Genomic DNA, 16544 nt, shown 5'->3' with positions numbered 1-16544 from the left:
CTCCCGGGCACGTATGTGCTTGCGTGTGGGTTCGTGTTGAGCACGCGGGTACACGCGGGGTGCACACGCACCTGCCGCCGCGCCCGCCTGCTGGGGCTCTGCAGGGCACGCGTGTGCTCCCTGTGCCCGCGTGTGCTGCTCACAGATGCACACACGGGCCCGGTGGCGGGCACGCACGCTCGGCGTGCACGCGAGGGTTCCGCGCGGGCACGCGGGCGTGTGCGCGCGTGTCTGTGCCCCTGCGTGCGCAGACGTGTCTGCGCGTGTGTGTTCATGGACATGCTGGTGGGTGGTCTGCATGTGCACGCACGTATGCGTGCAAGTGTGCGTGCGCGTAGGTGTGCTCGTGCGCACGTGTATGGCCGGACGGGCAGGCACGTCAGCCTGCACATGTGCGTGTGTGGGCCGATAGGTGTGCACGCGCTCGTGCCTATCTGCAGGCCTGTATGCGTGTGCATGTGTGCGTGTGTGCATGTGTGCGTGTGTGCATGTGTGCGTGTGTGCATGTGTGCGTGTGCGTGTGTGCATGTGCGTGTGCCTGTGTGCATGTGTGCGTGTGCCTGTGTGCGTGTGCATGTGTGCGTGTGCCTGTGTGCCTGCCTGTGTCTGTGTGTGCGTGTGCATGTGTGCGTGTGCGCTTGTGCCTGTGTGCGTGTGCCTGTGCCTGTGTCTGTGTGTGCGTGTGCCTGTGTGCGTGTGCGTGTGTCTGTGTGTGCCTGTGCGCACACACGCGTGCTCCCGCCCGCGGCACGCGGCCAGCCCTGCCCCTTCCCACTCTCACCCCGATTCTGCCGCTCGGAGCGGGGGGTGTGAGGGGGTCAGTGGGGGGTGGTGCTGGTGGTGGTGGTGGTGGTGGTGGTGGTGGTGGTGGTGCTGCTGCTGCTGCTGCTGCTCGCTGGGGTGTTGCGGGGCCCGCGGGGAGCGGGGCGTAGGGCGGTCCCCCTGAAGGGGAGAGAAGGCGGTTACGGGCGGGGCAGCGGGGAGCAGCGGCGGGCACGCACCCGCCGCGGGAGGGTGCGGGGGCAGCCCCGGCTGTCCCGGGCGGGCGGTCCCTGCGGGCGGCACTAGGACCCAGCGCGGCGGGCGGGGCGGGGCGGGTCCCGGTGCCGGCGGGGCGGCCATGGCGCGGCGGGCCGTCCTGTTCGATCTCGGCGGGGTGCTCTTCGGGCCCGGCCTGCAGCACTTCCTGGGCTCCTGCGAGCGGGACTGCGCGCTGCCCAGGTACGGCCCGGCCCGGCCCGGCCCGGCCCGGGGGCACTTGCCCGCCCGGGGGCACTTGCCCGCCCCGGGGCACTTGCCCGCCCGCGCTCGGCGCGTTGCCGCTGGGCCGGAGTTACGTAAAGACCAAGCGATAAATGCCGTGTGTGCGGGCGCCGCCCGCACCGGCTGCGCGCGGTTGCCACGGCCGTAGCAGGACAGCGCTGGGTGGGGGTGCGGGCTGGGGACCCCCTGTCCTGGACGTGGGAGACAAGTTGGGGTCCTTGTGTATACGTGGGGGGGTGCGAGCTGCGGGGTTCCGTTCCTAGATGTGGGGTTCAGGTCAGCAGGTAAAACGAATGCCCCGAGATGAAGAATCACCGGAGGGCAGGTTGGCAGAAGGGGTGAGGAGAGAAACCAACAATTAATTAAGCAGGATAATTAGTTATACCCATTCCTGCCTCGGCGCTGAGAGCTGTCACATCTCAGCACACAGGTAGAAGTGGTAGGAAGAGCAACTAACAATTAAGCCGGATAATTAATGAAGCCCATTCCTGGCCCAGCGCTGAGACCCGTCACAACTCAGCACAGGAGCTGGAGCTGACGAAACCCGAAGCATCGGACACCGTGTCCCTCCCTCCCCCTCCAGGCGGGTCCTGAACAGCCTCTTCACTCTTAACAAATCCTGTGCTCCCGTTTAACACGGGACACTTGGGAAATACTAATCCCAAAAGCTCCCAAACAGGTTCTGTCTGTTTCCATCCCCCGACACAATGGCCTGGATTTCCGTGGCCGTTTAAAAAGGAGCAGAGAGTTAGAAAATAAAGGAACAAAATAATCTATTAAAGAGCTAAAGGCTGGAGGATGCAGAGCAGATGGAGCAATAAATTCCCAGATTATCAGGCCATCAAGCATCTTTTTCCTTCGCTTCTATTTCAAAAATGAAGAAAAAAAAAACCTGACAGCAAAGAGATAAAGCTGCTTTATTTTTAACCCAGCAGCATTTTCCTTGGCTCAGGAGCTTTGTCCTTAGGCCTGGGGCCGTGATCTTGTTTTATTGCCTCCCGGGAAGGCCTCTGGGGATCTTGTGATAGGGGCAAATTATGTTCCCTGAGCTACAGCTCTCCAAAATACCTTGCTCTTTGCATTATATTTATTTCTTTCCCTCCTGGCAAAGCTCGTCGATCCACAGGGCCCAAGTAATTGAGCTGCCAGAGGGAATAAATAATAGGCAGCGATTTCCCAGTCCTGGAATGAGCTGCTCTGCTCCCGGGGGGGGCGGCTGGAGGAGGAAATGGGATTGATTTCTGCAGCCCTTGGGAGCTTCGGATCCCCAGCACAGAACATCCTGCACCCCGGTGTTGTCCTCCCTCCAGGTATTCAGGTTCCCCCTGGCTGACTTCTTCTTTTCCTGGCAGGAATTTCTTGCGGGAGGTGATGGTCACCGGCGGCTCCCATAGTCCTTATGCCAAAATGATGAGGGGACAGATCACCCTGTCCCAGGTGAGCCCTTGGGTACCATCTGTGACGTCTTGGATTGGGCTTGGATGGGGCTGGAATGGGCTGGGCTGGGCTCAGATGAGGCTGGGATGGGTTTGGATGGTCTCAGATGGGTTTGGATGGGGCTGGGATGGAGACTGGGAAGGAGCCAAGGAGAACAGGCTCCAGGGTAAACTATAAGTTATTTGTTGGGAGTTGATTAAATGGCTGGCTGGATGTTCTCCAGCTGTTTTCAGAGCTAGAAGAGGGCTGCAAGCAGCACGCATCCACCTTGGGCACAGCCCTGCCACCCACCTTCTCGGTGGCCCGAGCCTTCGAGGAGATGGCAGCCAAGGGGACGATCAATGTCCCCCTCCTGCGGGCAGCCAGGGTGCTGCGGAGGAATGGTGGGTTCTGGGGGGGCATTGGGGCATGGGGTGATGGAGTAAGGGTCCCAAACAGGTGCCACGGGGGTCCCTGATCAGTCCCACCACATGGTTCCCGGTGGATTCCACTACAGGGTCCCTGGTCAGCCCCTCCATGGGGCTGTCAGACAGACGCACCATAGGGGTTCCCAGTTGGTCCTACACGAATTCCTGGTTGGTCCCACCACATGGGTTCCTGGTCAGTCCAACCATGGGGATTCCCAGTTGGTCCCACCAGGGGGGTCCTGGTCAGCCCCACTAGAGGTTCCCCGGTTGGTCCCACCAGGGAGGTCCCTCCTACCAAATCCATCAGACATGTTATCCCTGAGCCAGCTTTGCCCCACACCATGGCCAGGTGCTCCTGGGGTGTCCTGGCGTGGACAGAACCTTGCAAATGGGAGACTGTAGGTTGAGGAGAAACAAGAGCTGGAGTTGGAAAACCAGTGCTCCCCGCTCTGCCCTTCCCCAGGGTTTAAGACCTGTGTCTTCACCAACAACTGGGTGGACGACAGCGCCGGGCGGCTCTTCACGGCCCGCCTGATGACCCTGCTGCGCCGGCACTTCGACCTGGTCCTCGAGTCCTGCCGGCTCGGGGTGCAGAAACCGGATCCCCAGATCTACGCCCACGCCTTGGATGTGCTGCAGGCAAAGCCAGAGGAGGTTTGTCCGTCACCCCCAGAAGCAGGACACGGAAGGTCCCTCCATGCACTCAGACTCAGTGGCCTCCTTTCCCCTGAGTGCTGAGCCTGCTTCTCGCTGGGCTATCTCCAGGTCATCTTCCTGGATGACATTGGGGAGAACCTGAAGCCGGCGCGGGAGATGGGCATGGCCACCATCCTCGTCAGGGACACCGAGACCGTCTTGAAGGAACTGGAGGAGCTCTCGGGTGTCCAGGCAAGCAGAGGTGTTCTGGGTCCTCTTGTGTGCCCAGTTCCCCTGGGGATCCCTGGAGAGCTGGGAGGGATGGGTTTAGGTTTCTGGGTCTTGTTGTGGTGTGGTGCTGGTGCAGGACTTGCTGGTGGCTTTGGAAACCAATGGGATGGGAGCTGTGAATCCAGCAGGTCCCGCCCCACCTCTCCATAACCTGATCTGCTGGACCTGCTGAGCCATTTCCATCTCAAATGTATGGATGTCACACCAGCAGCAGGAACTGTTACTGGAACAGGCTGCCCAGGGAGGCTTTGGAGTCTCCATCCCTGGAGACATTCAAAACTCACCTGGACCTGTGCCTGTGTTGTCTGCTCTAGGGAATCCTGCTCTGGCAGGGGGGTTAGACTAGATGACCTCCAGAGGTCCTTTCCAACCCCTACCATTCTGTGATTCTGTGTACTCTCTGATTCTGTGACATTCTGTGGAGCTCCAGGCTTGCTCAAGAGCTCACCTTGTGTTCCTCACCCCGCAGCTTCTCACCCAAGAAGAGCCACTGCCAACTACATGTGATCCATCTGATGTCACCCATGGATACGTGTCCATCCGGGTAGGGCAGAGGGGACTGTCTTGGTGACAAGGTGTCCCCAGGCTTGGGGGTGGCCAGGCATGTCCTAGGGAGGGTGTTGAGCCCTGTGGAAGGATCTACCAGCTGAAGGGTGTCTTGTTGGTTTGTACACCCACCTGCATGAGCTGCTCTGGGTAGAGGATGCTGAGCTGCCCCATCCTTGAGGTCTTCTCCATCCACCCCAGGGGCCAAAACATGCTCGTGTGGCTCTGGGATGCTGGGCTGGAGGAGGGTGGTGGGCTCCCACACCTGGTCACCAGCAGTGGGTGGAGGTTTGGGGGGTGAAGCTGTGTCACCCACAGCTGGTAAGGCCTCTCCATCCCTTCCAGCCTGGTGTCCAGCTGCACTTTGTGGAAATGGGGCATGGTCCTGTGGTCTGCCTGTGCCATGGCTTCCCTGAGTCCTGGCTCTCCTGGCGCTATCAGGTGATGGAGGAGATGGGGAGGAGGGTGGACAGCAGTGGGATGCTGGAGCATGGTGGATGGAGGGGTATGGCCACCAATCCTGGTGGGTCCTGGGGCTGTCCCAGCACCCTGCCTTGAACTTTGATGCCCACGGGACACAACCCAAGAGTGTTCCTCACCCTACAGCCCACATCTGTGCTCCTGGGGACATCTCCAGGCAGGGTGGGCAGATGCAGTGATGGCACCAGGGGAGGGCAATGTCTGGGGATCTCGGCATCCTTTGGAGGCTTCTTCATTCCCTCCTAGATCCCGGCTTTGGCTGATGCTGGCTTCAGGGTGATCGCTCTGGAGATGAAGGGCTACGGGGAGTCCACAGCCCCACTGGGTGAGCTGGGTTTTACCAGGGTCTGGAGGGGACAGGAGGGGCCGAAGCTGCGAATTCCAAGGCCAAGACCCAGAAGGAGATGGGTAGAGGAGTCTTCTCCTGGTGGGGTGGAATCATAGAATAGTTTTGGTTGGAAGGGATCTTGAAGATCATCTAGTGCTCAGCTGGGTGCAGGACACACCTATAAAGACATGTGAATGTTGAAGTGATTGTCTTTCATGCAGACATAGAAGAATATTGCCAGGAGCAGATATGCAAGGTGAGGAGCTCCAGGGGATGGACATGGGCAGGATGAGTGTGGGGTGGGCTGGTAGGGCATGGTCCTGGGCAGGATCTGACCTTTTCTCTCTTCTCTTCCTCAGGACCTGGCAGTTTTCCTGGACAAACTGGTGAGGAGCACTGCGGGATGGGTCCTTCCTTCTTGGCAAGGTTTTGCTGCATGTCCTCCCTGGTTGCCCTTCACCTCTTCCTGTGCAGGGACATCTGAGCTACCCAGTGACTTGGGTCCAAACCCCTTTGGGTAGCACCAAGCCTTGTCTTTGTGTTCCCCATGGGTGGGACTGTAGAGTTGGGGATGTTCATATAACCCATTGCCAGTGAAGACAAATTGTCCTTGGGAGGGTCTCCAGCTCTTTGTCATCTTTGCCTGGACTTTGTGTCCTTGCTGAGGATGAGAAGAGGGGCTGGTGACACCTGATTGGGTATGTGGTAAGCTGGTGTCCTTTTCTTCCTCCTTGAACCTTGACCATAGCAAGTCCCAAGTGGCTGGGGCGGCTGAAGCACTGACACTGCCCCTCCAGTCTGGTGGGACATCCCACCCTCTTGGGTTTAGAGGTTTGATTTCTGCATCTTTTAAGAGATGAAGTGGAGGAGAAGGCCCAGCCCTCAAATACCAACATCTCCGGGACTTTTTCCTTGCCGACTGGCTTCCAAGGGAACAAGTCCTGCAGGGTTTTCCCTTCTCCTTTCCACCCTCCCTGGAGGTCCTTTTCCCTCCCCTGAGACAACCTGGGGAAGACAAAATGACACCATGAAGCTTCATGTGTCCTTTGAACCTGTTACTGGGATGCAGAAGGTGCAGAGCCCACCAAGAGCCAGCAAAGTGATGGCTGAGGATGGTGGGATGGAACCCATCAACACCAGAGGGACCTTCTCAGTCCCACATGGGAGCTGGGAGCTGCCAGAAACGCCCCTCAAAACCCTCTGTCCCTCCCTCAGCCCCCCCAGTCCTGCTTTGGGGGGGTCTGGGATGCCAGGTTGGACACTGCATCCTCTGGGAGAGAATTTTAATTAACGCTTCTAATTATGAACCAGCTGCTACATGGTTGAGTTTTAATTGGATTTATTTGGAGGTTGCCCCGGGGGTGTCAGGAAAAAGGAGAGGGGGGGGACAGGGGAACACAAGCTCTGTGTGCCCAGCTCCAGGCTGGATCCAAGAAATGCTCCAAGCCCCTTCCTAGAGGGAATTTATTTTGGCTGTGCTGATATGGAGACGTTCCCTGATGGCAGCAATGGGGAGGGGGGGACCCATAGAGGTGATCCCAGGGGATAAGCAGCCTCCAGGCATGTTTTCAGTGGATAATCTAGACACCCCCCACCCCCCTTTTCCTCCTGAGGGCTCAGCTCCTGGAAGTGTTTAATTAAACCAGAGCAAACTGCTCCAAGGAATGGGGTAAGGTGTCTTGGAGGGGAAAAAAAGGAAAAGGGGGAGAAAAAAAAATGAAAGTATTGCTGTTTTCTGATCTCACTGCTGCTCTGGGGGAGGCAAATCGCCTCTTGGGTGCTGTTTTTTTGGGGTGCAGCCCTGGGGGCTCAGGCTGACACCCCCTTCCTGCAGGGCATCCCGCAGACCGTGTTCATTGGCCATGACTGGGGTGGTGCCGTGGTCTGGAACATGGCTCTGTTCTACCCCGAGAGGGTGAGGTGGGTCCTTGGGGACCTTCCCAGAGGGACAAGGCACCCCAGATCCTTTCCTGTCCCTGGATCCTGTCCTGGCCCTACAGCAGAGCCCCAGCTCACATGGGGCACCCCAAATCTGGGTGCAGTGATGACTTTGTTTGTACTCCCACCCTGGTGATGTCCCAGAGCGGTGGCCTCGCTGAACACCCCGTACCAACCTGCTGACCCCACTGTGGACATCGTGGAGAAGATGAGAACGTACCCCACCTTTGATTACCAGTTCTACTTCCAGGAACCGGTAAGTCCTGAACCACAGTTTTAATCCCCCACCCCAATTTTGGGGCTTAAACCACCCTCCTGGGTTCCAGGGACATGCCCGTGTCGGGTTCCCCAGCTCGTGGCTGTCACCCCAGCTGCAGATGGCTTGTGGTCACCATTCCAGCCCTTCCTGTGCTGAACTCCCCCAAAAAAACTTTCCCAGCCTCTACCTGAGCCTCCATGGGTGGTGGATTGGGTCCCCGGGGGTGGTATCCTGGGGTGTGGGGTTGGCATCACCCCCCGTGATGTCCCTCTCCATCCATGCAGGGCATTGCAGAAGCGGAGCTGGAGAAGGACATCGGCCGGACTCTGAAGGTCCTGATCCGCTCTGCGCGCCAGGAGGTGGGTGTGAGGCTGGGGGTGGCCCTGGGCTGGGAGCAGGAGGCTCCACAGCCCGCCCCTGGCCAACCCTCCTTGATGTCCTCTCTGAGCCTCCTTGTTAGGGCTCTGCCTCTTGCCCCCCTTCCCCTTCCACCTCACCCTCCACCAGGAGTCGGAAGGTTCAGGGGTGGCTTTGCAGTAGCCCATGGTGACCCTCAGGCCCCCTCTTCCCCACGGCCACCACCCTTTTGCTGCCTGTCTTCTGCAAAGCCGAGTCAAGCCATCAGTAGGGACCAGAGTGAATGCATCTTTGTGAGCAGGGCTGCAGGGCTTGCACCTCGAAGCTGACCCTGAGTAGGAATGGAAAAGACCTCTGCAGTACCTGGGGGGACAGCTGCCCCCAGGGACAGCAGATTTGGGGGTGACTGTCTGGGTGGGGTCCGGCAGAGGCTCCTGCTCTCCCCCAGGCCCTGCCAACGCTCCTGTACTTGCTCCAGGGGGGAAAAACCTTCGTGGTTGAAAATGCCAGGGCCCGGGGGCAGCAGGGGGGGCTGTGCCGGCAGCAGTTTCCTGCCCTCCCGCTGATGCTCCCGGCTCCGCAACCCGGGGCTGTGCTGGCGGCTCCTGTAGCCCGAGGGATGCAGTCCTGCTCCCTGCCTGCTCCCTGCCCCTCGGCTCAGGGCTGGCTGCTTGGTTCCTGCATCCCTTGGGATGTGGTGATGCTCAGAGCCTGCTCCTTGCTCCATGTCCCAGGGCTGCACGGTTGGTTTCTGCATCCCTTGGGATGCAGCTGTGCTCCCGGCCTGCTCCCAGCGAGGAGGGATGTGGAGCCTCAAGTCTGGCACCACAAGCCCTCCCCGGGACTGGGTGACCCCCCAGGTGCTCCCTGCCAGCCCTTGCATTTCCCCTCTCTCCACAGGATCGGCTGCCCTGTACCCACAAATTCCACCAGGTCCAGGAGCGAGGTGAGGGGGGGGCTTGGGGGGACTTGACAGGGGGGTAGATGCTGTGGGAGGGATGTGGTGGGGGGATGCAGTGGGTGGGAATGCCATGGGTGGCATGTGTGTGTGGGGGGGGTCCCTTGGGTTGGATCCTGTAGGAGGATGCTATGGGTGGGGATCCCACGGGTGGGGATGCTGTGGGGGGATACCATGAGGGGGATACCATGGGTGGGATGGGGGAGATACCATGGGTGGGATCCCATGGGTAGGGATGATGTGGTGGGGGAGACCATGGGTGGGATGTGGGGGGGAGTACAATGGGGAGGATCCCATGAGCGGGGATGCTGTGGATGAGATGTGGTGGGTGGGATGCAGTGGGTGGGAATGTGGTGAGGGGGATCCCACGGCTTGGATCCTGTGGGTGGGATACAATGGGGGGTACTCTGGGTGGGACATGGCAGCAGTTCTGTGCCTCTCCTCGCAGGGGGGCTGCTGGTGGGCTTCCCAGAAAACCCCCCTGCCAGTCAGATCCTGCACGGCCCTGAGCTGCAATACTACATCCAGCGCTTCCAGAAATCTGGCTTCAGGTAGGAATGGTAACCCCCTGCAGAAGGGGGATCCCCAAACCCACCTGGGCCTTGCTTTATAAGCCCAAGAAGGGGGGAAGGCTGGCAGGGAGGGTCTGCTTTCCCCCTGCAGGCTTTTCCTGTGCCATGGGCAGTGAGATGGTCCTGGCAGTGGTGATGGCAGGAGCCGTGTCCCAGCGCCACCATCCCATTCCCTGTCTTTCCCAGAGGCCCCTTGAACTGGTACCGCAACATGCGACCCAACTGGCACTGGGCTGTCTCCGCCAAGGACAGGAAGGTGGGGGCTGATCCTGCATGGGGGGAGCATCCACAGACCTGCCACTGTCCCCACCTTGTCACCTCTGTCCCCTCATAGATCACAATGCCAGCGCTGATGGTGACGGCTGGGAAGGACGTGGTGCTACATCCCAACATGAGCAAGGGCATGGAGGAGTGGGTAAGGCAGCGTGGTCCCATCCCACCCCTTCCCAACCCTTCCCAGGACCAGAATGCACAGAAGCCATCCTGCTTCCATGAGGTCCCACCACAAGAGAGCTCCCAGGGGCTGCATTTGGCCCAGATATGGGGACATCACTGGATAAGGGGGAGAACAGGCTGATATGGGGAGGGGATACAGGGGCATTTCCATTCTCTCCTGCCTGCAGCAGGCTGGAGGGGATTTGCTTTTGCCAAAACAAAGAGCTGGGAAGACAGGGACAGCCTGGGATGAGCTCTCCAGGTGGCCAGCATCCCAGATCCTGGCACAAACCAACCCTGTCTCCTTTCTCCTTCATCCCTCTGAAGATCCCACAGCTCCACCGGGAGCACCTTGAGGAGTGTGGACACTGGACACAAATGGAGAGGTACCAGTGGGCCTGGCTCCATCAGAGCCAGGATCCCCCTTCTCTTGGGGGAAGGTGGGAAGCCAGATCCCACTCCAGCTCTGTGCCATCCCCACAGGCCAGCAGATGTCAACAGGATCCTGGTGGGATGGCTGGAGGGACTCCCCGCCGATACCCCTCTGCCCATGATCTCCAGGCTGTGAGCAGGACCTTCGCTCATCCTCGGGCTCATTTTTGCCTTTTATTGTTCAGTTTTTGCCTTTTAGAATTTGATTTTTGCCTTTTAGGGTTTAATTTCTTTAAGGCTCGATTTGCATTCTTTGGGGGGGATCAGTGGGTGGAAGGTGATGGATGGGCCGGGGCTGGGAGGAGGGTGACACAGCATCGCTCCTTTGTGCAGCTAAAAGGGCCCCCGGAGAGGTCCTGGGGGGGAGGGTGTGTTTCTGGGGTACTGGGAGGTGGTTTTGGGCTGGACCCCTCCTTGTGCCATGGCAGGGGCTGCATGGGGGCTGCCCCATCACCCTGACCCCATCCCAGGGGTTTCCATTGCTGGGGGAAGTTGGCTTGTGGTTGGTTTTGGCGTGGAGCTTTTAATGCAGCAATAATAATAATAATAATAAATAATAATCATAGTAATAATAATAATGTCTGAAAAATCACCTTCTGCCTTGTAACTCTTGAGAAATAAAGCAGAGAGTGAGCCAAGCACCTTGGTTCTCTCAGTGATCCTTTGGGTGCATCCCCCAGCCTCATGCCCTCCTCCCCGTGGCCCATCCCCTTGGTGTCAGGGCTCCTTCCCCTCAGCTCCCAGCCCTTCTCCTGGCCCCAAAACATCTTCCAAGCTGACATCCAGGGTGGTGTGAAGATTTGGGCAAACACGCTTAGTATTTCCCCCCTTCCCAAATTCTTCCCAGCCCTCAACTATTTTCATCTGGGGCATTGAGGTTTGTCTGGCTGTGTCCTTCCTTCCAGCCCTGCCCTGCTCTGCCAGCCAGCCCACTGGAATGTTTTGCAGACCGATTTATCCTTGGAAAAGATGCTGCATGGATTTAGGGGGGGGGGAGAGGAAAAACGAACAAAAACCAGCTTCAGGGTGGGGGGAGAGAGAAAAATACAGCTCCTGGGTGGGTGGCAGAGAGGTTTAAACCTGCTCCCTCCAGCCCGGAGTTATCCAGAATCCTGGTTGTTTTTCTCCCTGGGTTTGCTGGCAGGGAAGAGCAGGTTTCAGAGCTGCTTTGGAGTCTGCTGAGGAAATGTAAAATCCAAGAGCATCATCCCCGGGCAGCCGTGGCTGTGGCCCAGCACCCACCCTGGAGCCCTGCCTGGAAAACCCAGGGGTGCTGCCAAAACAGCCCCTCCCTGGCACTGGCTTCTGGGTTGGGGCTTTAAGAGGTGTTGGCAGCTCCTGCCAGCCCTGCTGGTACCCCAGCCCCTGGCAGGGCATGCCCTGGAGGTTCCCACCCTGCTCTTGGGGGGCTGCATGGCACCACCCCCCACAGATCATAGAATCATGGAATGGTTTGAGTTGGAAGGGACCTTGAAGATCGTCTAGTCCCAACCTCCTGCCTTGGGCAGGGACATCTCCCACCAGACCAGGTTGCTCCAAGCCCCATCCAACCTGGCCTTCAACACTGCCAGGGATGGGGCAGCCACAGCTGCTCTGGGCAGCCTGGGCACTCCCCAGCCTGCCTTCACTTTCCAGGACAAGCTTGTGGCCTTGGTACAGGGGACAAGTGGCTCTGTTGGGGGTGGTCACCCCCAGGGTTTGTCCTGTGCTCTGTGATGGCTGCGATGAGCCTGCAGTGGGAAATGGCTGCAAAGCACATGGGGCACAGGGCGTGGGCACTGGGGTGCACATGTGGGGCACAGGGTACACAGATAGGGTGCGGGGTGTGGGTATTGGGGTGCACACACAGGGTGAAGACATTGGGTGCAGGGTATGGGAACTGGGGTGCAGGGTGCACAGATGGGGTGTAGGGCGTGGGTCCTGGGGTGCAGGGTGCAGATACGGGGTGCAGGGTTTAGGTCCTGAGGTGCACACACAGGGTGCAGGTCCTGGGGTGCACACATGGGGGAGGAATGCAGACAGGATCTGGCAGGATCCCATTGGGGGAACATGGGAGGTGCAGGGGCCTTGAAACCTGTCCAAAATAGAGGAGAAGAAGCTTCAGGGGAAGCAGCACCCAAGTGCCACTGCCTGCACCCACCATGATGGCACCTGGTTAAACTTCAACCCAGCTCATCCCTGGACTCTGGCTTTGCCCCTTTTGCTCGGTTAATATTAATTAGTATCAAACACCCCATCTGCTGGGAGCTCAGGGCGAAGGTCAGTCCCTTGGGGGACCCAAAGCTGCCCCAGTGTCAGGGTGGCACAATGTGGCCAGCTCTGATGTCCTGTGTTGTCCAAAAGGAGATCTGGATGTGTGACAAAGCAATTCTCAGCTGCTCAGGAGAGGTCAGTTTTTTTCAGGCCTGGGTGCTCAGCAGCCAGGAGAAGGGGAGTGATATTTAGGTAAGAAGAGTGCTCAGAATCCCACCCAACTCCTCCATACAGAAGAGGCGACGTCATCAGTGATGTCCTCCTTTTGGCGGTAGTTCAGAACTTCTTGCCAGTTCCTCTGGTGGTCTCTAGTGGGGCTTCTGAGGGGCTTCAGGGGAACATCCCCTTCCCCAGCTATCCTTTAAAAGGTGTTGATTGAACTGAGGCCATGATTGTGTATTTTTTTTCCAGCCAGGTCCACGGTCCGTTGGCCCAGAAGGATGTAGATTAAATCTAGATTAAATCGATCCAGAGCAAAACACATTTGGGCTCTCTGGCTTCACTTGAAATGCTGTCTATTCTTTTAGCATGTGTTACAGTTTAACAGATAACTAACTATAGCTTGTGACCCCAGAGACACAACTCCATGTACCACCTCCCCCCTTTGAAACTTAGGATGTTGAAGACAAGTCTCACATCATCCCTTTAGAAGTATCAGGTCTACAAAGCACCATACACTGAGTCAAGCAGCCAGTAATAATACTCAAAATTATTATAAGAAATGCAAATAAAAACAACTGTTTAAACCCATTTAGATTAGGAAGCCATGAGAGTAACCGAGAAATCCAATCTGCCTTCTTCTGTAAATCCTGCAGCCAAATCTTTCCATTGTTGGATTTTTTTCCCCCTGCTAATTATCTGCTGAATTAAAACAACACATTCCTTTCAGTTCCTCACAGCTGTGGGTGTGTCTAAGGAGCAAGTCATAGACTGCCACTCTGTTTTTAAGAGTGACTTCCCTGATTCGTGTAATTTCAGTTCCAATAGCTGAGAATGTCCATGAAGTGTAATTTATATCTTGAACTAGGGCACAGGCAACTTTTTTATGGCGTGATAATTCATACCCACCCCAACTCCAGGCACTAATATCTGCTGCTGCTGGCATTTCACTCCAACCTTGAGAGTGACTTGGGAATCACAATCCTCAGATATTTGATGTGTGCTTCTTTTTCACTCGCTGATCATGCTCTAAATCCTCATTATTCAGCAACAATGGAGCCATTCTATGGAACAGGGTCCTCCCGTTGCATTTGCTGCTGTGCAGGTATGTGACAATCGACCACATCATAAAAACAAGCCCAGAGGCAAATCAATGTGCCCGTGCATCACTTTGACTAATATTACAAGCCAAAGGGTGTTGCAAAGGTGTTGATTTCTCTCACTTTGAGGTACAGTTTATAAACAACACACAGAGTGTTGCAGGAAATGTTCTCCATTTTTTTTATTTCTAACATCCCTCTTTCTTTAATTATTGTCACCTTTCACATGTCATAGACACCACGATAGGATAACTCAGCATAGTCTAGTTTCAAAGGAGCTGGTGTTCCTGTAAGACCAGAACTACACATTCCTCCCACTGATTCTCTGCTGTGATACAGAACGTGGATGTGTTGGTTACTTCTCAGGCTAAAAGTTCCCAAATATTCCAATTTCTATCCCATTTTTGGCATTAAAAATCGAGACTCCCTATTACCTAAAGAAAGCACTACCGAGCTCTATATGATATTCAACCCCAATTTGAACAGCTCAGCAAAGGCTACATTCTCTATTTAATGGTATTAATGTGATTGTTATCCCTGTGATTATAATACAAAGCACAAACATTCCTTGTGTACAACCCAAATGCCTCAGTTTCCATCATAAGCAATTCAGCTTCAGGAGGTGTTTCCTGGAGGTTTTTGGCTTTCCTATTTTTCAGACACTCATTCTTCCATTGTCCTTGCTCCTTACAGTAGGCACACTGATTAACCCCCAGAGGTATTAATGATCCAATTGCATTTCCAGATCCTGTTCCTCTACCCCTTCCTTCCTCTTCCCCTGGGAAATTTCCTCCCTCCAACAGGTGCCTGAACTTCAGCAAAGGTGGCTGCCAAAATTGAAGCTTTTTGCTCTTGCTCTTGTAACTTCTCCTTCTTCATCACCTTTTCCTCCTCCACCTCTTGTTTGTTGTAAACTTTACAGGTGATCTCAATGAACTGAGAAATGGCCATTCCAGTAACTCCATCCACTTCCTGGAACTTCCACCTAATATCTGGGTGCAATTGACCTGCAAACAAGGTGGTGAACCCTGGATTGTTGCCTATACTCTCTGGAACCAAGCAAGTCCACTTTCCAGCCACCTCACATAACCTTTCATAGGAGGCTAAGGGGTCTTCCCATTTCCCCTTAATTACCTGAGTCAAATTGGTAGGATTAATTTCCAGTATTCAATTAGACATCCCTTTGTTAACAGATCTCTCCCAGATTTTCCCCAAAAATTTTAATACAACCAAGAGGAGAACAAGGAGTCATTCCAGATGCTCCCATTTTTTTACCCAAAAGAACATTCTGAGCCACAGCTCCATCTACTCCAGTTGTCACTGTGAAACAAAGAGGAATTTATCTATTTTACCAACATTAACTTTATATCAAACAATATCTCTTTGATCAAGTGCTGCACGGGTGTGTTCTTACCCACTCTGGGTGGCGAGAACTCCCACAGAGTTCCCGATCAAAGGGTCAGCGGAGTCTGGAGAGCAGAGTCTTCCCGCCCAGAGCCAGCAAGACAATTTGGGGTTAAAATTGTCCCATCTGGCCCTCCAAAAACACCTGTGTTGTCCAAAAAGCAGATTTGGAGATGTGACAAACCAATTCTCACCCTCTCTGGAGAGGTCTCGTGTTTTTGTTCAGGCCTGGGTGCTCAGTGGACTGGCCAGCAATCCAGCACAGCAGCCAGGAGAAGGGGAGTGATATTTAGGCAAGAACAGTGTTCAAAATCCCACCCAACCACTACATAAAGAAGAGGCTACGTCATCAGTGATGTCATCCTCTTGGCGGTAGTTCAGAACTTCTTGCCAGTTCCTCTGGTGTTCTCTGGTGGGAGCTTCTGGGGGACATTTACTTCCCTGGTTATCCCTTAAAAGGTGTTGACTGAACAGAGGCCACAATTGTGTAGTTTTCTTCCAGACAGGTCCGTAGTCCATCAACCCAGGGGGCTGTACATCCTGGATTACATCTTGATCCAGAACAAAACACAAACTCTTACTACATTTGGGCTCTTTGGCTCCACTTGAAACTCTGTCTATTGTTTTAGCACGTTACTGTTTAATGCAGAATTAACTATAGCTCGTGTCCCAAGAGAGAAAACTCCATGTACCACCTGGACCAAAAAAATAAAACCATGGAATTGGGCTGGTTGCCTCCATTTAACCAGCTTCTCCCTCAAGGGCTGTTAGGCACCCATGGGTGCTGGGCTGCAGGGAGGATATGGTGGGGCTCTGGCTGTGCCTAGTGGGTGACAATTCATAGAATCATAGAATCATAGAATCTTAGGGGTTGGAAGGGACCTCGAAAGATCATCTAGTCCAACCCCCCCTGCTAGAGCAATTAGAGGAAAATATCTCTCTGCTCCTGAACAGGGTCCAGCTCTAGTCCTGGCCTCTCTTCCACGTGTTGTTCAACGGCCCCGTTTCAGAAAGGAAGCAATTAACTGGAAAAAGAGGGAAAAAAGCCATTGGAAATGGAGAAACAAAGGATAAAAGGTGCCCAGAATTACATTTCAGCTGGTTTATCTTTAAATGGACATTAAAGAATAATAAAAAAGAAAACAACCCCCACCCAATCTCTGCCTGGCCAGACACTCAGAGCTTCTGCCAAGCTCTGCTGCCTCAGTTTCCTCACTGCTGCAGTGGAGGACCATGATGGGGTGGGGACAGGGGGGGTCCAGGTCCCTGCAATCTGGGAATGCACTGCA

General features: G+C 55.5%; 2 protein-coding genes across 6 annotated transcripts; one reads left to right on the top strand and one right to left on the bottom strand.

Annotated features, from left to right (window-relative positions):
- Nucleotides 1-1095: 1095 nt before the first annotated feature.
- Nucleotides 1096-10977, top strand: EPHX2 (epoxide hydrolase 2). Its single transcript, XM_051614834.1, has 19 exons — nucleotides 1096-1221; nucleotides 2616-2700; nucleotides 2924-3083; nucleotides 3571-3761; nucleotides 3873-3995; nucleotides 4504-4578; nucleotides 4926-5021; nucleotides 5307-5385; nucleotides 5610-5644; nucleotides 5748-5774; nucleotides 7223-7308; nucleotides 7471-7582; nucleotides 7870-7944; nucleotides 8843-8888; nucleotides 9349-9451; nucleotides 9659-9728; nucleotides 9807-9887; nucleotides 10235-10293; nucleotides 10391-10977. Exons 1-19 carry the CDS (start codon nucleotides 1121-1123, stop codon nucleotides 10473-10475), a joined length of 1689 nt encoding a protein of 562 aa, XP_051470794.1. The 5' UTR covers nucleotides 1096-1120; the 3' UTR covers nucleotides 10476-10977.
- On the bottom strand, nucleotides 10974-15533 carry LOC127382792 (uncharacterized). 5 transcript variants are annotated; one of them, XM_051614838.1, is made up of 3 exons: nucleotides 15266-15533; nucleotides 15127-15171; nucleotides 10974-14858 (listed from the first exon to the last, which is right to left on the bottom strand). In XM_051614838.1, exon 3 carries the CDS (start codon nucleotides 12377-12379, stop codon nucleotides 11414-11416), a length of 966 nt encoding a protein of 321 aa, XP_051470798.1. In that variant the 5' UTR covers nucleotides 12380-14858; nucleotides 15127-15171; nucleotides 15266-15533; the 3' UTR covers nucleotides 10974-11413. The 5 variants fall into 5 exon arrangements, with proteins under 5 accessions (XP_051470798.1, XP_051470795.1, XP_051470796.1 ...); XM_051614835.1 differs by having other exon boundaries at nucleotides 14986-15533; XM_051614836.1 differs by having other exon boundaries at nucleotides 15127-15533.
- Between the last annotated feature and the right edge of the window lie 1011 nt (nucleotides 15534-16544).

Source organism: Apus apus, chromosome 3 (genome assembly GCF_020740795.1).
Source record: "Apus apus isolate bApuApu2 chromosome 3, bApuApu2.pri.cur, whole genome shotgun sequence".
NCBI classification, from domain to species: Eukaryota; Metazoa; Chordata; class Aves; order Apodiformes; family Apodidae; genus Apus; species Apus apus.
The sequence above is the reverse complement of the archived record's forward strand: the minus strand, read 5'-3'. Positions and strand labels throughout refer to the sequence as shown.